At 33.8% G+C, this 22,736-nt stretch overlaps 1 protein-coding gene and 1 non-coding gene across 2 annotated transcripts; both read left to right on the top strand.

Moving 5' to 3' along the window:
• The first annotated feature begins 8,518 nt into the window (after positions 1 to 8,518).
• On the top strand, positions 8,519 to 17,535 carry LOC112527053 (trafficking protein particle complex subunit 13-like). The gene is made up of 12 exons (XM_025137536.1): positions 8,519 to 8,802; positions 9,903 to 9,987; positions 10,638 to 10,768; positions 10,875 to 10,977; positions 11,316 to 11,330; positions 11,856 to 12,001; positions 12,390 to 12,576; positions 13,276 to 13,350; positions 14,427 to 14,543; positions 15,438 to 15,482; positions 16,285 to 16,383; positions 17,512 to 17,535. The coding sequence occupies exons 1-12, from the start codon at positions 8,519 to 8,521 to the stop codon at positions 17,533 to 17,535; spliced, it is 1,311 nt and encodes a 436-aa protein (XP_024993304.1).
• A 3,787-nt stretch (positions 17,536 to 21,322) lies between these two features.
• On the top strand, positions 21,323 to 21,394 carry TRNAQ-UUG. Its single transcript has one exon. It is a non-coding gene; the product is annotated as a tRNA-Gln (tRNA).
• The last annotated feature ends 1,342 nt before the right edge of the window (positions 21,395 to 22,736 follow it).

Genomic DNA, 22,736 nt, shown 5'->3' on the forward strand with positions numbered 1-22,736 from the left:
TTTTGTCAAATTTTTATGATATCGTCAAACATATATTTTATTCAAAAATAAAAACATCATCGCTTTCTCAAAATCACATAAAGTCATATTATAATATCGACTGAGATAAAGAATAAAATGAAATATTAAAAACACGATGTATCTCGCTGCATTGCGCGAGTACGCTTCTAGTATATATATATATATATATGACGTCATCCAACCATTTTATGATGACTGTATCATTCACGTGTTAAAACTTTATAAATAATAAAGTAAACTACAAACTTGGTCCCTGTGAGTTGTTGAAAATTATATTTTTAGTCCCTATAGTTAAGAAATTACAAAATGGTATGTGTAGTTTTCAAAATTGTCCGGATTTAATCCCTACCTAACAACGATTAAAAAATTCCGTTGAAAAAGAAACATTGTTGTCATTTTATCGACACCAGGTCGACGAGTTGGCCGAATTCTGCTTCAAAAATTTACGGGTAGCGTATCATCATATTTGACTACGAATGAAGGAACTCGGCTCGTTCCCTCTTTTTCAAGAATTCATACACTTCCGTTTATCCATTAGTTCGAAATATGGTCTATGTGGTTTTGATTGAGTAAAAGACAAAAAAAATCGACAAAATGATGAAATTCCCGTCTCGTAACAGAATTTTTAACAATCGTTACAAGGAGAGATCAAATCCGAACTTTTTGAAAACCATGATGACGGTTTTGTAACTTTAAAACTATATGGACGAAAAATGTTATTTTAGACAAACCACATCGACGAGCTCGAGCTCGTTTATCTCGAGCTCAAGCTTAATAATTATCGAGCTAGATTCGATATCAAACACAAAATAAAGTTCACTTAACTTAACGAGTGGAGCTCCATAACACGACTCGATCGAAAACTCGATTAAACTTTACGAGTCGAGTCGGGACGAGCCATTCGAGCATACATTTTTCAAGTCAAACATGTTTATATGCTTACAAATTATACAACCAAAATATAAAAATTATTGAGTTTGAGTAATTAAACGAGTTAATCGATCTCAAAGTCGAGCTAATAAACGAGCATCGAGCTCGAGCTTAAACATTGAAAAAATATCTGAGCTCAAGCTCGAGCCTAATATTATTTTTCGAGCCGAGCCCAAATAACCTGCTACTCGACTCGACTCGACTCGACTCGACTCGACTCAGTTACACCTCTGGTTTACACTATACTCTTAAATAATACAAAAAAGTACGATCGCCATTTGGTATAATGTTATAAATACAATTTAAATGGTATATGCAATAAAGTACACAAATTATTTATATCCGATTATTTTATTTATTTTTAATTAAATTTGGTTGAAACCATATTTAATTTGTTTCTATTTTTAGACTTCGAAACAATGTTTTAAATGAATACGATTAATTATGAGACTTGTGATCACGTGAAACCAGTTTGTTTTTGTGAGACCCATGAACCATTTTTTTACACTTGAAACTTCACAGCAAAACGCTGTAAAGGTAACCTTCACAGTGGTAAAGGTAACTTTCACAGTGTTTTTGCTGTGAAATTTTCAAGTGTAAAAAAGTGGTCTCATGAAAACATGTTGGTTTCACGTGAACCCAACTCTAAACTATGATTCAGAAATAAATGCAAGTGAACAAACATACCAAGAATAACTGAATCACGCGTCAAATCATTTTACGAGAAAAGAAAAATATACAAGGATATTGTGACAATAGATGTTGGAGGTCGTAAATGAAAAACACTTTACGAAAAGTCTTTAGTCAATAGAAATAAATAAAACGAAGGAAACATATGAGGTGACGTGTCTCTTGTCCAAACATATATTTGTTAGGAGACCCTAACCTGAACTCCGTATGTGACACTTTCTGTGAATGAGTCGTACCTGTATTTTTGAAAGGGAAAAAATATATTTTGTATAAACCGCGTTAATCATACGGGTCGAAAATGTTGACATCAATACAGCATATATAAAAAAAACGATGATTGTTATATGGATTTTATTAAAGATTCTCTTTCAAATGGATTTTAGTGGTCTAGTTTAGTGGGTCAAAAACACGCGAATTTTGCATTTCAGAATTTATTTATTAGAAGTTGGGATTTGACTGAAGTTTTTTAGAAAATTTACTATCGGTTTGACATAGAGAATGAAAGACTGTGTTTTGGAATAAATGAAAGTCAGTACCATGAGTGGTGGAAAGTTTGGTATACGAAGAACGTTTTAGCTAGATATCAGCTTTTCATTAAATATGTGATTTAGTGTGAAGATTTGGGATCATGTGAGACAAGACTGTTTTTGTGAGACACGCGAGACAAGTTTTTTACACTTGAAACTTTACAGCAAAACATTGTGAGTCGACTTTTTTTTAAACCTTCACAGTGTTTTGCTGTGAATTTTCAAGTATAAAAAATTTGTCTCACGTGTCTTACGAAAACAATCTGGTCTAACGTGAAGTCAACCGTTAGTGTGAAAGTGTATTATTCATTTATTGACTCTATTGTTTGTGTTTTAGTAAAATAAGAAGAAAAAAAGGTACTTCCCAAAATGGATATCCGCAATGAAAATGACACAGTTTTAAGAATGTGTAATTGTTACATTTTTTTAAGTAACTGAATGACATGTTTACGGTTTTACCCTTAATGATAGAGAGATAAACTTTATTCATCTCAAAACTAAGGGCATAATGGGAAATTAAAAACTTCATTTTCAAAATGGACATTTTATTTCGGGACAAATTAAAATAGAAATGTTAACACTTAATTTTGGACGGAAGTGGTATTATTTCGTACGTACAACTTCTTGAATATCCATATTTAACAGATATATAAACATTGAACCCTATTAATACAACATAATATTTCATAAACATTGATAAACACATCCAAATTCCTTTTTTAATGGAAAATTACATTAAAGCACTGTTTGTTTACCTCTTGATAGTTTCTTTAAAAGACAACATCTGAATCATAAGAGGTGAATCTTGTTCGGCAAAAAATAAATCTGTCTTTAATGATTCTTAACCTTCTGAATGATTTTGTATTTTGGGTCTCCATGAACTATTCAACACCCTAATTTCATTATAAACAATTACCAACAACCATATTTTATTTTACCCTATATCATAAGAGTCTCTTAATCATTATGATCACTTAATCATTCTACACTGAATCATTCAACAACTGTCGAACAACCTCTAACTTTTATTATCGGTTTATGATAAAAATCTATATCTTTTACGTTGTACATGCATACAACTCCTTAATTCCATATGAAGAAATTAGTAAAAATATATATTGTACTAATATTAATGATTTCTTATATATTATATTTCATTTTGCACTATATTATAAGACTCTCTTAATTATTCTAACCACTTAATCATTATTCATCAAACCATTGAGCAACTGCCAAACAACCCCCAAGTCTCACAAGACAACTGAAGATTTTCTTGGCTACTTTACACGGATCCTGGGATTAGTCAAGATGTACACAAACTAGTCCAAATATTCACAGTTAAAAAAACCAAAATCTCTATAAAATATAAATTATTTTGAGACCAACGAAGGGATTTTATTTTACGTATTGGAAAATATTATTTTAGTTTTTATTTGGTGTAACGGATTTTTTTAATCTGATGTAATAAAATTTTAAAATTATGTATTTTGTATATTTTCTTATTGATAACTTGTTAATCTTGTAACATTTGATGAAGTGGATACATATACGAACGTCTTCAATATGCTTTAAAAAAATATGTTTTCAGAATAAGAATTAAATGAAAGTTGTTTTTTATACCGTTTTTTGTTTTATATTTACATTAAATTGTAATTTTGAATTACGTACGATATTTTATTTAATACACGAAATAACTTTTGTTGGTTTTGAACAACAACAAAAATAAATCACTCGAATTAAATTTCGTCCTAGGTGAACATAGATAGTGACGGGTCAACTAGTCATCATAAATATCCTTCAATTCATCAGTAAAATCTTCCACGAGTATAGGATAGGTCTTTGTCAAATATATATATATATATATATATATATATATACACAGAAGAGGATCAGAGTGAATAGCTTTTTTTAGGGTAAACGTAGGTTTTCGGGCCAACTAAGGGGACGTTTACCAAACACTTAACCAGTAAATTTAACATTATCATTTACTCACCGAATAAGATTTTAGTCCACCAAAATGGTATCGTATGCAACAATTTACCCGGTAAGCGCTTATCGTGGTAAGAGTCGTCGCCTTCACTTACCGGGTAAGACTTTTGGTCCTTGTCTCGCTCTTACCGGTTAAGATTTTTGATCCTTACTATATTCATCCGGTAAGATAAAATGACTTGGTGTTTTCACTTACCCGAGTAAGCGTTTGGGAAACGGCCAACTAAAACATACTGGCTAATCCCTGGAGGGCCATGAATGCCTAGTCATTGCAAACGAACCTTCATGGTCACAAAATCTTTTTAAGAGCGCTTGCATTCGAACCCATTGATGAATTTGGATACCTAAGAATACATTACCTCTCGTGATCTGTTGTTGGTGGGTTATTGACTATCAGAAACCGACCTACAAAAAATGTTAATGCTATAACGATATAGCCTTTGGCCATGACAACACGATATGCACACGGTGTGCAAAGCGTTGAGCGTTTTTTCGATCAATGACGTGGCTTCAATTGGTTGGTGGGAGAATCGAATAGGTATCATACCAATGACGAAGTTAGGAAAAGACGAGAGGGTACGATTGTTCCTTGTCCCTTCTTCTAATTTTTGTAATTAGAAGAAATATTTAAAATATTTAATTAAAAATTTAAGACGACAGAAATTTGTCCCCTCACGAAAAAACATATATAATTTTTTTTTGTATATCGTTCACCAAATTTCGGCTCTGTTACCAAGTCAAACTCTTAACAACTTTTCATCGCCACATAAATCAGTTGTCCCTTCATTTGACAATGCAATTAGGGACGGATACAGACTCGTCTTGAGAATTTGATTTGATCAATGATCTCGTTAAACTGGTCCAAAAAAATCGACAACCTGGATTGGTCTTGGTCCAGCCCGGTTTTGGACTGGTCCATTTGGTTTGATTTTTTTTATTTTTATAACAACAGATTTAATGTATTACATGTAATAATTATTAGTTTTACAATTAATTCATTTATTTAGTACTAGAAAGGTACCCGCGCAATGCAGCGGTGTACATTTTGATTATAATGTTTTGTTTTATATTTTGGGTCTCGATGTTATAATGCGATTTTATGTGGTTTTGAGGAAAAGAAAATGTTTTATTTTGAATTAAATATAAATTTGAAGATATTATAAAATTTTGAAAAAAATAAGCGATATTAGTATCAAATTAACTATCTAAATGTTCTCGTTATTGTGTAATTTCTTTAATTCGATTTTTTATTATAATTTAATTGAAGTTTAAAGACGACTTAATTTATTTTTGATTTAATAAATTAATTCGTTTTTAGAACTCAATAATTATCCTAATTATATTTTAGATATTTTATAATTAAAATGAGATGTTTATCCTTTAAGATTATGTTTATCTGCAGTTAGTTACACGAATTCAAACATGAAGCTTTAATAAGTTGTACTTATGCATAATTTACTTGTAATCTTGAATTTTAAGTAATATGCATTAATAAACAGTACTTCATGCATAAAAAAATGGTTTTAAGAGTTTTTGTGAAATGCTTTATAATATAGTATAGATATATGTTTCACAATTAATTTTTGTATTAAATGTACTATGACTGTTTGACATTTGCTGAATGGTTTAGTGCAGAATGATTAAAATACTCTTATGATATAGTGCAAAATTAAATATAATAGTTTGGTATTTGTTCAGAATAAAATTAGGGCGCCGAATGGTTAAGAGAGGCCTAAGATACAAAATTATTCATAGGGTTTTAGAACCATTAAGAAACATTTTTTTTTTGCCAAACAAGATTCACCTCTTAGGGATCAGAGGTTGCATCTTAATGGAACTATTAAGAGGTAAACAAACAGCCCAATTTTGTAAATGAAATTATGAAAACATTCTTAAATTAAGGGGCCGTTTACTAAATGCTTACCCGATAGGTGCTTACCAGGTAATTTTCCTCACTGGACGAACATGGCAAGACCTAAGAATCTTACCTGGTAAGAGCGATGATAAGGATAGAGAGTCTTACCCGGTAAGTGAGGGTGATGACTCTTACCCAGGTAAGCGCTTACCATATATATTGTTGCGTACGATACCATTTTGATATACTATAATCTTACCTAGAAAATAAATTATAGTGTTAACTCCTAACGATAAATGCTTACCCGGGTAAACATTTAGGTAAACAACCCTAAATTAATAAAAAGCAAATTTTTATAGATTTAAAAATGAAAACATACAAAAAACAAATAAAATTGCGATTTTTTTTTTACTATATTATACACCATTTACAACTTATTTATACATTTAAACTGTATAAACTAACTCATAAATCAATTAATAAACACGTCAAATACAATATAAACGTTGACTCCTTTTAAATTCTAATAAAAAATATTTCATAAAATTAATAATCAACAGAAAGTTCATCGTTGTCTCAAAACTCCAAGTTCATGAAATAAAAGTCAAAACAAACGAAATAGAAATATATTCTGCTACATTTTACACATCTACACTTTTAATATATAGAAATAAGGTCAGACTCAAGAAAAAACAGCAATTTTTTATAATAAAAAATCTGATAAACATCCTAATAACCATTCATCTTTACAATATACAAGTAGTTGTTGAATGGTTTGGTGCAGAATGATTAAGTGGTCATAATGATTAAGAGACTCTCATGATATAATACAAAATGAAATATGATTGTTTGGTAATTGTGTACAATGAAATTAGGGCTCTTAATGGTCTAAGGAGATCTATGATACAAAATCATTCAGGGGGTTTTTCGAACTATTAAGAGACAGATTTTTCTTTGACAAACAAGATTCACCTTTTAACGATTCAGATATTGCCTCTTAATGGAACTGTTAGGAGATAAACAAACAACCACTAAGGGGATATTTGTTTGGCTCTTAATGGTGACATTAAGAGTCAACCTCTTAATCGGTAAGAGGTCAAGACCGTTTGGCAAAAAAAAAAAAACAAGCTCTTAATGGTTACATTAACCTCTTAACCATATTGCACCTAGAGCTTCACTAAACCATTCAGATGTTCCTTTTTCCAACTCTGCCCTCCCAAGCCGTTCTTCACATCGCATCCCCCTCCATGGTTCCATTCGTCGTCTTCCCCCCCTCCATCGTCGGTTCCATTCGTCGTCTTCCCCCCTCCCATCCCCATCGTCGGTCTTCCATTCACCGTCTTCCCCCCTCCCATCGTCGGTCTTCCATTCGTTGTCTCCCCCCCCCCACGATCGTCGCCACCCCTACTGCTTCCCGCCGCTCTCTCCTCCCACACGAGATCCTCGTTTCTCATCCCACTCGATCGTGTTCTCCAGTGTCTTCTCCATCATCTCCGTTGTCTTCTACATCGTCTCTCACTCGATTTCAGGTATTTCCCTTCTGTCTCCTTTTTCCTTCCCTCTGCAATCACAATGTCGATGAACTTAGGGCTGTTTGAATGAGGTAATCAATTTTGATCGTTGGTGGATTCAAGTTATGAGCTAATCATTTTGGTATCTGTTGAATCAAGCCATTTTGGTATATGTTTATGTGTATTTGTTTATAAGTCATTTCCTTATTATGATGAGTTTTGCTTGATATTTGGAAAGAGTAGAGGCAATGAGAAGAGGATTAAAATGGTAATTTGTTGTCATTCAGAGAACATTTACTAAACAATCATATTTCATTCAGCACTTAACCATTCTGACCCTCTTAATCATTATGTACAAAACCATTCAGCAACTGCCAAACAGCCTAGGTATTTTTTTTCTAGTGTGCACACATGCGTAAAAACAAGGAACATCTTCAATTACTTGTATGCATACCTGCATGTCGTACAGATAAACGGTTATTAAAATGTTTTTTAATTCTTATTTTTTTAAACTCTTCTTTGAGGGGCTGTTTGGCAATTATTGAATGGTTCGGTGCAGAATGATTAAGTGGTCAGAATGATTAAGAGACTTTCATGATATAGTGCAAAATGAAATACAATTGTTTGGTAATTGTGTCCAATGAAATTATAGTTCTTAATGGTCAAGGGAGATCCAGAATACAAAATCATTAAAATGGTTTTAGAACAATTAAGAGGCAGATTTTTTTTTTGCCACACATGTTTCAAAACGATTTAATTTTTTTTTAATGAAACTAGTAAGAGGTAAACAACAATCCAGAAATGAATCTTTGACTCGATCAGGATCCGCGTATCTCGATATCGACCCAGTTTTAGTGCATTAAATAAGAGAAATGGTTGTTATTTACCAGTTGAAAAAACATATTTACATTTGAGTCCCTAAAATATTTCAGTACTCTCATTCACCCCTCAATCTTATATTTTCTTTCACTTTCGTCCCAATCATCGTCTCCGGGATGAGCAGCACGCAGGCGTTACACTCGCTGGCCTTCAGAGTAATGCGGCTATGCCGTCCAACGTTCCACGTTGAAACTCCTCTCCGATTTGATCCATTCGATCTCATCGTGGGAGAGGATATGTTTGACACTCCCTCCGCCGTCCCTAGCCTCCTCCTCCACCCTCATTCCGCCTCCATGGAACCCTCACCTGCCGATCTCACCTACCATAATCGGTTTCTCCTCCACGATGATTCCGATGCCATGGGCGTCCCTGGCCTCCTCGTCCTCCCTCAGTCCTTCGGGTTAGAACTTAGAATCATCTATTTATCACACAAGCACACACGATCCGTTAATCAAGTAGATATCCTGATCGCACATTTTTATTTAGGGCTACATCTGCTGATCTGCATTACTCTTTTCTAACAGAAATAAGCAAAACCAATATGAGATTTTGCTGATAAAATATCAGGGTTTTTCTGATCGTAGTGGTAGTGCATGTTATAAAATGCATCGTAATGTGTAGTTTCTTCTAGTCTCAAAACGATTTGAATTGCAGCTATCGCTATGAAATTCAATATTATCATCAAAAATTTCTCCAATTTTTTGTTGATAACTACAATTTCAAAGAACTTGATGTTATCATTGTGAAGTTTGATTTTGTTATCCAAATTTCTGGAGAAAATTTAAAGAACTTGTGGATTTCGAAGTCAGGAATATTAGCTTTTGTTTGGAGTATATACTATTTATGGGTCAGGTTCAGGAAAACCACAAAAACATGAAAATTTGAGAAACACCCCGGTAACTGTTCATCTGGATGGTTTGCATATGTGCATACTAGTAAATTGTAAGCAATTTGTCCGGTATAACATGCACATATGCATAAAAAACCAAGAAACAACTTCAATTACTTGTATACACATGTTCTCACTGTCTAGATGAATGATTACAATGGTGTTTCTCAGTTTTTCATTTTCTCTAAGGTTTCCCCCTGAACTTCCCTCATAATATTTATATACACAAATACTTACTTACACAACCCTTGACCTCTTAGATACTGACCTCTATCACTAACCCGGATACCGCCGGGCAAATGACCCTTACGGTGACAAAGAAAGATCATGAAGTCAACTCTTTCTTGAATGTCCTCACTGAATTGTGCCTGCAGAAAAAGGGTGGAGTTTTCATATCAAGGTCTCGGATTCATATCTGGCCCCACCGACCTTGCCCGAGGACACTGCAATTTACCTCCCCATGATGGGTATGGGACCAGTATGGTGGGGACTCTCTGGAGGGTGGAGGATAGCTTAAACCCTTTTTCCACAACCTCTTTTTTGAATTGAGTGATTGTTTATGAAATCAATAGATGTTAGTGAAGTTTGGTTTTTATGTATTTTGTTTGTAGGGCAATATATCTTGGGGAGACATTTTGTAGTTATATAAGTATCAACAACAGCTCAAATTTTGAAGTGAGGGATATAATAATCAAGGTGAGAGTTATTTACTTCATCTTAATTGTTAAAATTAATTCCATTACTAATTTGAGCATTTTGGCAAAGAGTGAATGGTTTGATCTTTAAATGTGGACGAAACAGAGAAGATGTCGGTGCCTGGTTTTTGTATGTTTGTTGCTGTGCTTGGTTAAGAGTAACAATGTCAACTCATTTGTGTGTGTGTGTGTATATATATATATATATTAGCAGAAAGGGGGAAGTTCAAATGAGAACCGTAAATGTTTTGAAAACTTGGAAACCAACTATTTCATGCATTATTCACGATGAAAAACTTTGAATAATCATGAATATGATGTATATTCATTATGAATATCTATCCTGACGTTTATCATGAATAAAGTATGGATAGTTGGTTCTCATGTTCTCAAAATATTTACATTTCTCATTTAAACCTGCCTATACCAGATCGAAAGAAAGTGGGAATTGGACTTAGTGAAGTTGGAATTGAATGCAGACTTGTGCATGATATGTATAATTTTACTTGAATGGGTGGTTGAAGGGATGTTGATGAGTACCTAATATTTCAAAGCCAAACAATTGTAAATTCAATTGTCGATCTCTTTTAGTGGAAGAAACTATTTACTTAAAGAAACATCGAATTTGATTGATTGATGGACTGACTGCAGTCAGAAATACAAACAGAAAGGCAAAGGATACTGCTTTTAGATACATCTAAAGCACCTGTTGAAAGCATACGAGCAGGAGGACGTTATGATTTCATTGTTGAACATGATGTGAAGGAGCTTGGTGCACACACGTAGGTTATGTATTCGAAGGATAATCTCATAATTGTGCTTCCCTTCTATTTTTATCGTCCAATTCTGTTGTAGTTTCACCATCTACTTACGCTTCACAATCTTCAGACTGGTCTGCACTGCTCTGTATTATGATGGTGATGGCGAGCGCAAGTATCTTCCACAGTATTTCAAATTCATAGTTTCGAATCCACTTTCTGTTAGGACAAAGGTACCACTTTGGTATGGCTTTGCTATGTTATTTATAAGGCAATGCATAGGCCTTGTAGGGGCAAATATTTTGAGAACCGTGAGAACCTACTGTTCATGAATTATTAATGATGATTATAGTGATAGATATTCATGATGAATATCATGAATAACGAAAATGCATGATATTTGTGATGAATAATATTGATGAATAATTAATGAGTGGTTGGTTCTCAAAATATTTACAGTTTGTAAATGAACTTTCTCCATGCCCTATATTCAGTTATATATGTAATGCTGTTATTTTGTTGCATATATTTTGTTTTAAACATCTTGATCAGTTGTTACTTTCTTATGCAGGTCCGCGTTGTGAAGGTAGTTTGGCATTGGTTAACATACATGAGCTTAAGTCTGCATTTTTGCCTATGTATGTGTGCATGCGTAATTAAATGATCCGAAGACTTGTTAAAGAGACTTTTATTTTGTGTCCAAATTGTAGTCGCATGGGTCATTTTACTATGCGATCAGCCAAGATACCTTATTTGAACTGTCTTATGCTTATGTTTTAACATGATATCTATCCTCTCCGTAAAGCATGCGGCATGATTTGATAATAGATGTGGACTTTTCCTGTGATTATGTGTTAAGGGGTAGGTTTATTTGAGAACCGTGTGAGAACCAACTATGCATGATGAATATCGGGATAGATATTTGTGGTGAATATAATGAATGATATTCATAGTGAGTAATATTCATGAATAGTTCGGACTCAAAATACTCGAATTATTTATGGTTCCTAAATAAAGTTTCACCTGTGTCTTAATACATAATCTAGTTGTCCAAGATATGTGTATGCACAAGTATACATAATATATTTCTTCCTCACCTCTTCCATCTCAGGAAACTACTTATTTGGAGACTTGCCTAGAAAACAATACAAAATCAAACCTGTTTATGGACCAAGTGGAATTTGATCCAGCTCCATGGTGGAGTGCAACATTACTTAAAGCTGATGCTCACCATTCACAGAAGGGTTGTTCGGCTAGGTGATGCAACAAATTATTTACATAAATAGAGAGAAGTTCCTTTAAGAACCCAAAATTGATTAGGAACCCGGAAACCGCCCACAACATGCCATTTGTCCCTTTCCAGGATGAATGTTCATCATGAATAACACATTCATAACGAATATGGAAGTGTTATTCATCATGAATCACACATTCTTGACGAATATGTTACAACATTCATGATGAATAACGCGCCCATATTCCTGGTGAATATATGCCACATGTTGCGCTGTGGGCGGTTCCTGGGTTCCTAATCAATTAGGTTCTCGACAAACCTGATAATCCCAAAATTTTAGTTTCTGAACGATTTCCGAGTGGTTATGTAACAAGATTTTGAACTAAAATTCAAGTTTACCAATTGTAACAGAGAAATATTCAAGCCACCCATTCTTCTTAGAGCAGGAGGAGGAATTTACAACTATCTCTATGCATTGAAAATGTCAGCTGCACCAGCGAAAGTCGAAGTGAGTAATGTCCTTGGTAAACTCCAGATAACATGGCGTACAAATTTGGGGGAACCTGGGCGCTTGCAAACACAACAAATAATTGGCAATGTAAGTGAACCAACTTGAATACAACCTTAACAGAATAGCTTTCTTTGCGGCTTTATATGCATGGTTCAAACAATTATATTATTCTTTAGTGTTGCATGTATCAATGGTACAATAGGAATATTTGTAGTTACACCATCATGAAGTCTGGTTTATACATTACTACAAAATCGGATTTATAGGAAGCCAAGGATGTCAAAATGTTAAAGATTGTTTCATAGGACTTAAATATAGGACCAAACAATTGTATGTCCTATTCCTATATAAAGGTGTTACAATAGGATGTATTTGGGCGTTCTAACAACTTTTTGGGACACTTTTGAAATAAAATGTCCTATGAACACAGGACACTTGTTTTTATAACAAGACACTTTCTCAAATAATGTCATATAAAAGGAGTTAAGGACTCATAGGGCACTTTATTTTAAAATTTTCCTCAAAACCTTGTTAGACAGTAGACACCCAAAGGTGTCCTATCAACTTATTGCAACACATTTATATAGGACACACAATTGTTTGGTCCTATAAACTTAAATCCTATAAAGCATTCTATTAGGACATTTAGACATTTTTTTGGCTTCTTATGAAGCCAATTTTGTTGTAGTGACGGTATAATGAAGTTAGTAATACAATGCTCTCGTGGCTCCAACTCTTACCTTATGAGTTCTTTGCCATCTGATTACTCTTTTCATTTTTGTGCAGTCCACCATGCGAAAAGAGATTGATTTGAAAGCAGTGCAAGTGCCATCTGCCATCATCTTAGAAAAGCCCTTTACGGTGAGTGATATTTTTTCATGATCATATGTACACACATCTAATTGACGAATTTGGAGATAATAACTTCATACCAATTGTTTTTCCCCAGTAAAGATGTTACGTATTTCTTCATAATAAATATAGAGAACAAAAGTTCAAACTCTTCAATTTGTTTTGTGAAGATCCATGCTTGATTCTTGCTAGAAAGGGAAGACATTTATTTTTCTTTTCCATCTGTTAGTTGTAAATAGCTATAGCTTAGGGATCTGTATGTAATTTATTATTGCTTATTAGTCCCTCTCTAATCCTATAAATAGAGGGCTCATCTAGTCTTGTATACACATCTTATATAATACCAATTCGGTTTCACACCATTTACACCATCCATAGAAAGTGAAAACTATATCTATCTAAGGATTTGTTTGTTGGCAGCTTAATGAGCCTAATGAGACTCACAACTTATTCGGTCAGCTATACATGACTGTTTAGCTTAATGATATAGAGAGTGGATTATTTAGTAAGCTTTTAGGGGGAGTTTTATGCAGAAAGTCAAGTTTTTTCCACACCTGCCCCTCTCAATTAAAAAACACTGTCCTTCCATCTATGAAAAAACCCTACTAAACAAAAACCTTCTCAGTCTCTATAAACAAATTAATACACACAGACAACTTTATTCATACAGGACTTAATGAAAAACCAACCAAACAACCCCTAACTATCATACAGATCAAGTCAAAAGTGAATTGACCAGACACGAAACAGTGCAACATGGTCTCAACAAATGCCATTACCAACCGGCAGCTATACCACATATACACTATGAAACAAAGATTAAGTAGCACTTATGTGTCGCAAAAACTATCTACTCTTTGGGGTAGAGGTCAGGTCTGATATATAGATATATAAATATATTATGCCAAGCTAGTATAATCTTGGAGATGGTTGGAAAAGAGTATCTAACAAACATATTATCCTTGATCCTTTTGGGAAAAAAATATTGATTGCTGATTAAATTTATCTTTTATTATCCATTACAATATCCCGATCCTTATTCCGTGCCCATCATGAATCAAAAACTTTATCCAATGCTTCTGTAGGTACACTTGAGCCTCACAAACCTGACTGGGAAGAAGCTCGGACCCTTCGAAGTTTTGTTATCGCTGAGTGATTCAAGAGAGGAAAAGGCTGTTATGATTAGTGGACTTCAAAGGATGGTAAGTGTTCAATTGGATTTTTGCAATCTATATGTTATCATTAGATAGCACTGGTTTTTATATGCCAAACTCTACTTACAAGATTTTTATGATAGCTTGTCCTCTATTCAGTATCTTTCTAATTAGATTATAATGCTGTCATATTAGATTCATCTGCATAATTCTGGTCCTGATCTCAATGCACTAGAACAACATTGGCTTTATACGACGCCTAGATTGTCTAAGCATCCTAATAGAATACTTTATAAAACTTATGTTTATAGGACCTAACTATAAAGCGTCTTATCTGAAAGCGTTAGAATAGTTTAAGATGCTTTTAAAATAAAGTGTCCTATTAGCTATTTTATAGGACACTTTTGAGAAGTGTCTTATAAACCCATCTTTTTATAGGACACTTGTGTTTATATGACACTTTTTCAAATAGTGTTGTATAAAATAGTTGATACGACACTTTTTCAAATAGTGTTGTATAAAATAGTTGATACGACACTTTATTCTAAAAGTCCCCTAAAAATTTGTTAAAATGCCTAAAAGCATCCTATAAACCTATGTAACACTTTTAGACCGAACGTTTTTTGGTTTAGTGTATTCTAAAATCAATTTTGTTGTAGTGATGATTCAGAAACTTTCTATTTATTCGTACATTTTCTTTCATTTCTATCCCCCGTTTTCTAGACTCTATCTTAATTTCCCCTCATATCACTTAAACAGGACTGGCAATCACATCTTAATTTATCTTCATGCGATACAAATGAGACCCAGAAAATGGGAAATCAGAAAGTCCCAAAAGAATGAACCTTGATATGCTCAGACCTTGTATGTTAGTGTGTCAATCTTGATCTCATAGAAAGATGGGTTCTTAGTACTAGTAATCAAATTTAACTCATTTTGCAGAATTTACCAGTGGTCGAAGCATTTGCATCCCTGGAGTTTCAGATGGTAAATACAGCACGTCTTACGCCTTCTATCGTTCTTTCTTTTCTGGTAACCATGGGTGTCGGCACCAGCTTGCACGCATCTCGACCGACTCCATGAGGCCCTGAACACAAGTATCAGGAAAATCCTCCGTGGGGTCCTAATGAGACTCGAACTAGCGGCGTATGGGCCTTCCACTGTACTTTCTTAAAGTAACCATGAGTGTTCGGGCCATCTTTTGTGCATCTTGACCAGTCCCTTGGGGACATGAAGATAATAGTTAGGAAAATCCCCAGTGGCCTGTGGGGCCCTGAGGAGACTCGAACTAGTGACCTATGGGCTGTTCCTTTTTTAAGTAACCATGGGTGTCTGGGTCATCTTCCATGCATCTCGACTAGTTCCATGGGGCCTGAAGATAACAGTCAAGAAAATCCCCAGTGGGGCTCTGATGAGACTCGACCTAGTGACCTATGGGCCTTCTACTATTCTTTTTTAAGTAACCATGGGTGTCTGGGCCATCTTGCATGCATCTCGACTAGTACCATGAGGTCTTGAAGATAACAGTCAAGAAAATCCCCATTGGGGCCCTGATAAGACTCGAACTAGCGACCTATGGGTCTTCTACTGTTCTACAAACCTTCTTTTATGACATCCTGCAAAACCATTCTTTAAAAAGAAAAAAAGTTCCACATGATCTAACCTTTTGGTTGCTTAGATATCTGATATATTTCTAAAGACAATCACTCGAGTATCTGATATTTACACACTATTCCATTGCTTATCATCTTTGTAAATTCTGATCCTTTGCGGTCACATTTTTTTGCAGAATCTAATCTCCGCTAAACTTGGAGTGCAGAAAATCACCGGCATTACGGTGTTTGATACAATGGAGAAGAAAACTTATGATCCATTGCCGGATCTGGAGGTCAGTTTATGTAGGCCTTGTCCTGCATCTTTTTCATCTCTTCATCTGCATTTTATCCTTTAAAAAATCTAAATAATTAACCAAAAATAGAATCAAGGAGTCGTTTACCAACACAAATTGGGTAAGCGCTACCCTGGGTGAGAGAACATAAACTGATGCGGTAAGTGAAATTACAATACCGGTCAGGTAGGTGCTCGGTCAGGTCAACACCTACAGTCAGATCAGTCCCTAGGTAAACAAGCTTATGATGACTGAATCACCAGTGGTGCCCATAGATATATCCCCTATTGGGTGAACGACCATAGGTCCCGTGTATGTAATTATCCGTCTTTTGTTTGGTTATCGATATAAAGGCTTTGTTAAAACCCAAATGGAATGCAAGCATAAAATCCCACTTGGAAGTAGGGTCTGACGGGTAAGATGTACCGTGTACGTGGAGTCGTGGACCATACCTCCTCCCCTAGGGACAGAGAAATTGTTTCCGTGAAGACCTCATGCTTGCATAGTCCATGAGACATATGAAAAAATAAATAAAAGAAAAAGTGTGTGCGAACATACAATATGACAATAACAATAATAATAACAATAGCATCAGTAAGAGCGAATACGATTAAAATGAATAAAGCCGATCAGGGCGAGTACGATAGAGAAGGACTACGGCCTATGTGCCATCCCTATCTGTCGGCTCTCTACCCCTCCCCCTCTCTATATAAAGGCTTGGTTGAGTGAACTAATTTAGCTACCACTACAACAAAATTAACTTTACACGATACCTAGATTGTCTAAGCGTCCTAATAGAATACTTTATAGGACCAAATTGGTACGTCCTATCTAAAAGTGCTACAATAGGTTTATAGGATGCTTTTAGGCATTTTAGAAAGTTTTTTACGACACGTTTAAAATAAAGTGTCCTGTTAGCTATTTTATAGGACAATTTTGAAAAGTGTCTTATAAACCCATCTTTTTATTGGACACAATTAGGACGTTTTTTTGGTTTGTTCCTATAAACTAATTTGTAGGACACTTCTACATTTTAGGCGTCTTATAAAGTCAGTTTTGTTGTAGTGTATGCATGTTATTGATATGGTTTACAACCGTTCTTATTACGCCCTTTTGAATACGTTGCAGATATTCGTTGAATCAGATTTATGAGCTAATCTCTTCGAACGAGTTTCTAATGGTAAAAGCAACGGGCATCCTACACTACCCCGTGATCTTAGGGGAATATGGCAAAGTTGGAGCCGTGTCTCGTGTCGCAGTGTGCCATGATGAACTGTTGCTATGTTCGGAAGAAGACTAGGATAAACCAATTAGTTTATGACTTACATTTAGTAACATTTTTAACCTCTAGGAAATAAATGTAGAAGCTCTATATCGCGTGTCACTATGGCATCAATAGTGATCTCTACCCATCTCACCGCGCTCTCCGTGTGCATGTACGCACGTTTGCATCTACACGAGCACCATCGTGATGACTAGGTGGGTTGGTTCTTTTAACGAACTATGATTGCGTACAACTTGAAGTCTGAGCTAATCGGTGAATGTATGAAGGACAAGACCGATAATTGGTTAGAACCCTTGTTTCTGACGGTTCTAACCGGTGATGGTTCTAAGCGGTACTTTAGTCTAACAAGTAATGAGGTGGACATCCTTGAAGAATGAATAAGAGGTTTGGGGTTCGAATCCTGACACCATCCACTTGTCTGTGTGGACATGTGCATCCTCCATGATGGTTGTGGGATTTGTATAGTGTGGGTGTTGTAGAGGGTGGCATATTGCCCCTTTTACAAGAAAAAAATATACTCCCTCCGTCCCAAAAAAATAAGGGTCGTTTACCAAACACTTACCCGGTAAGCGCTTATCGGTAAAATTTAACACTATCATTTATTTACCGGGTAAGATTTTAATCCAGCAAAACAATATCGTATGCAATAATTTACCAGGTAAGCGCTTACCGTGGTAAAAGTCGTCGTCTTCACTTACTGGGTAAGACTCTTGGTCCATGTCTCGTTATTACCGAGTAAGATTATTGGTCCTTACATATTCATCCGGTAAGGTAATGTAACTTGGTATTCACTTACCCGAGTAAGCATTTGGTAAACGGCATCTAAGTGTCTATATCTCTATTTTAGTTTGGTTCAAAATAAGTTTCCACTTTCAAAATTTAAATATTTACTTTTTCGTTATACCCTTAATTATAAGATGACGAAAATTTCTATCTATTATTAACAGTAAAATTGTACTTTGATTAATTAAAAATTGTTAATAATTACACTTTTTTAAAATTATGTGTCATTTTCATTGTGGATATTTACTTTGTGACGAAGGGAACATAGACAGATATTATTAAGAAGTATAGGACCAATTCTACGAGGTCTTTACTGGTTTCGATACTTTTTTTAAATTTATTAACCGTTCTTTAGTCGAACGGGGTAAGAAGATGGGCATCCACGCAAAATAAATGAGACGTCAGGGGGGGTTCAAATCTAGACGTTACCACACCCATCTGCCCGTGGGTTATTTACGTCCTCCATGATGAATGATGATCGTAGGACCTGTACAGTTGAGACATTCTAGAGGATGACATCGTTTTTTTTTCTTACGAAGACAAGGATTATAGAACCTATGAATTAGAATATGTAGATGATAGGACTTGCATTTTTATGAAATTTGAAACTTTGATAAATAAATAAAATTCTTCAATTTATATAAGGACAAATTGCATGAAAAAATAACGTAGTTTAACTTGATTTCTATTTTGGGTAACGTATTTTAGAACTTTCATTTTGGTACCTAAGATGTAAAGTTTTGAACATTTAAGTATTTGGGTAACCAGTTGAAGCATTAACCGATTATCATGTTAATGTGTATCCACTTCAGTATTATTTGCTGACGTGGTTAGTGGCATGGATGTATTTTAATATAAAATTAGTCTTTTTTTTTAATCTAAAATTAGTCTTCAACTGGTTACCCGTGTACTTAAATATTTAAAACTTTACATCTTAGGTACCAAGATGGAAGTTCTGAAAGTACGTTACCCAAAATAGGAATCAAGTTAAAGTACGTTACTTTTTCATACAATTTGTCTTTTATATAATAAAAAGAAAAAATACTTTTTAATATGATTGGATTTCTTGTCCTAGTGGAAGATTTATTTGGCCTAACGAACCGTAAAAGGTCCTTTATGGTCCCGATTTGGCTTTTAGGACGGTCATGTTAAAAAGGTGTCGCAGATATTGACATGAATTTTGTATTTTGTAGCTGAAGGTTTTATACCTTGACATATTTCAACTGTATACATGATAACGTTGTGGAGTTATATCAGAGTGTTTGAAAAGACTACAGATATTAAGAGTCTTTATTTTTCTACTTACTGGAATATTACTAAAACTGATTTGATACCTGGAGTCTTGATCAAGATACAAAACTTGGGAGCCGTTTACCATACACTTACTCGGTAACAGTTTGCCAACATAAGAAATTCCCCTTATTTACCTCATCATCTAACATTTTTAACCGTAAAAATGGATTGTTAGGAAGCTTCTTAAACCCCGTAAGCGTTTATTAGATAAGATTATTTTTTTCTCACTTATCGAGTAAAACTTTCGACCCTTGTTATGTCTCTTACTAAGTAAGATTCTTAGTCTTTATCATATTTAATCGGTAAGGTAAATTTAAGTTACAACAATCAGCTTTATATTGTTAGAAAAGTCGATTCTAATTCTGTTTTTATCCTTTTTAGGACAAAAGTAAATTGATTTGAAAAGAAGTTGTAGCAATAAAATTGGTTTTTTAAGAATAAATAAAAAATTATCTTTTTTTAATCAAAATTTGTTACGATTAACTACTTTATTTTGATTATAATTATTTAATATCGTAACAATTATTTTGAGAACACAAATTCAAACACTTTAAAATTGAGGAACCATATATATATATATATATATAGGCTCATTCAAGGGAGAACTGATTAGTTTGTGATAACTGTGAGATATAATCTCAACCACAAATTAACGAATAAATTAGAAAATTAATAATTATGGTAGTTTGAGTTAAAATTATAACTAGAGGACATTTTAGGTATTTTTAAAAAACTTCTCTCTCCTTTCTCCTTTCTCCTTTCTCCTCTCTCCTTTCTCATCTCTCTGACCTCCAATTTCCGGCCTCCGGTGAACATTAATCCGACAGGTACCAAGTAATCACAAAGATACACAATGTGATACCCATTGTGATATATTGTGATATCATTGTGATACCAACTATGATACCAACTCAAACCTTAAAAACAAAGATACACAATGTGATACTCATTGTAATACACAATGTGATACACATTGTGATATATTGTGGTACTGTTGTGATACCAACTGTGGTACCGTTGTGATACCAACTGTGGTACCATTATGATACCAACAAGATGACCGGAGGAGGTCACCGGAGTGGTGGTGGATGCCGGAGAAGGTCACCGAATTTGGTCTCGGTGTGTGTGTGTGTGTATATATATATATATATATATATAATTGAATAATCAACATAATTTACTAATTTACCTTTTGTTTTATTTTAATAAATAACATTAATTATCTAAAATGATTGGCTCATATTGGATCTCACAGTTATCACAAACTATCTAGTTCTCATTTGATTAAGCCCTTATATATATATATATATATATATATATATATATATATTGGGTTCATGTGAGACAAAGATGTTTTCGTGAGACACGATTTTTACACTTAAAACTTCACAACAAAATGTTGTGAAGATAAAAAAGCCGAATCTTTACAGCAAAACACTGTGAAGGTTATATTCATAATGTTTTATTGTGAAGTTTCAAGTGTAAAATCGTGTTTTACGAAAACAGTCTTGGCACACACACATATATAAATATATATATATATATATATATACACCATTTACAAAAACGTACAGAGTTGGTTCTATGGTGTAGTGGTTAGCACTCTGGACTTTGAATCCAGCGACCTGGGTTCGAATCCCGGTAGGACCTTTTTTTCCGTCAGAACTAGAAAAAAATGAGAATTTTTTAGTTTTTTTAATTTTTTAATTTTTTAATTTTTAATTAAATCTAAAAAATAACTATTTAACCATTTGATTTTTGACTTATCAGTTTTTATTTATTTATGAAAATGACATCGCTGTTGGCTCCTTTGGGTTTTTATTTTATTTTATTTTATTTTAAAGTTATATTTTCCAGTTTTGATGACAAAATATTTATATTTTGTTTATGATTTAACCATCAAACAACTTTTGGTTATTGTGGTATGAATAATGAACTTGTTCGTTAAATCAGATATCATAGAGACTTTGGTCGCGTTCTAAGTCGTCTGTGATGAAACATTTGGTGATTGTGTCGTTTAGGTTCACGATTATCACACTGTTATCATACCCAGTGGATACAAGATGATTGTAATGGAAAATTTGGTGGTTGAATCGATTAGGTTCACGATTATCACATTGTTATGTCATAGAGATTTTGAAACTTCAGATATGATGGGGAGAAAAAGATGGGAAGAAAACGATGGACGTTGTACTCAACATGATCGATCTCAAGGTAAAATGATAGGATAATTTCAATTAATTAAAATAAGATAAAAATTATGAAGAATATCTAATTACATTACTACCCTTAATGATTTATTTTTATTTAATATAACTTAAGTTATTGGTTAAAAAAGTTTGAGGCCCGCAAGTGTTCTCGCATTCTCGTAAATCATATGAGTTCTCGTTTGAACTCTCTCTCTCTCTCATACACACACACACACACACATATATATATATATAGTTTGATTTATATTAGAAGAATAACTAAATAAGAGAACACAAAAGCGGACAAATCACATACGATTTTACACTAACATCATGAGTAAAATCATATGTGATTTACGCGACTTTAGCTACAATCTGAGTTTTGTGAGTCAGGTCACCTACTCGCCCCTATGTTGATAGTGTTCTGTAATCGCATGTAAAGTCATGTCACTTGTCTGTTTTCTTGTTTTACTTATTTTGAACATGTTCTCATTTGATGCCCCATATATGTTTATCTTGTATTTGATTATGTTTATCTGCAGTTAGTTACACGAATTCAGATATAAAGCTTTAATATGTTGTACTTGCGCATAATCTACTTGCAATATTAAATTTTAAATAATGTGCATTAATAAATAGTATTTTACGCATAAAAAATTGTTTTTAAGAGTTTTTATCGAATGTTTTATAATATACATATATATATATATATATATATATATAAATGACAAAAAAAAATGTAAAATGACAAGTAGTACGTGTGTAAACTGAATTTTTTTTAGCAAAGTCAACATCATAGATCC

This window comes from Cynara cardunculus (genome assembly GCF_001531365.2).
Source record: "Cynara cardunculus var. scolymus isolate 2C chromosome LG 14, CcrdV1, whole genome shotgun sequence".
NCBI lineage: Eukaryota > Viridiplantae > Streptophyta > Magnoliopsida > Asterales > Asteraceae > Cynara > Cynara cardunculus.

What these genes read in the sequence shown, in the direction of transcription:
- LOC112527053 (XM_025137536.1), top strand. Translation starts at nt 8,519, where the DNA reads ATGAGCAGCACGCAGGCGTTACACTCGCTGGCCTTCAGAGTAATGCGG. An exon ending in TGAGGGATATAATAATCAAG is followed by an intron (nt 9,988 to 10,637) that starts GTGAGAGTTATT and finishes GACTGACTGCAG; the next exon opens with TCAGAAATACAAACAGAAAG. An exon ending in TTAGTGGACTTCAAAGGATG is followed by an intron (nt 14,544 to 15,437) that starts GTAAGTGTTCAA and finishes CTCATTTTGCAG; the next exon opens with AATTTACCAGTGGTCGAAGC.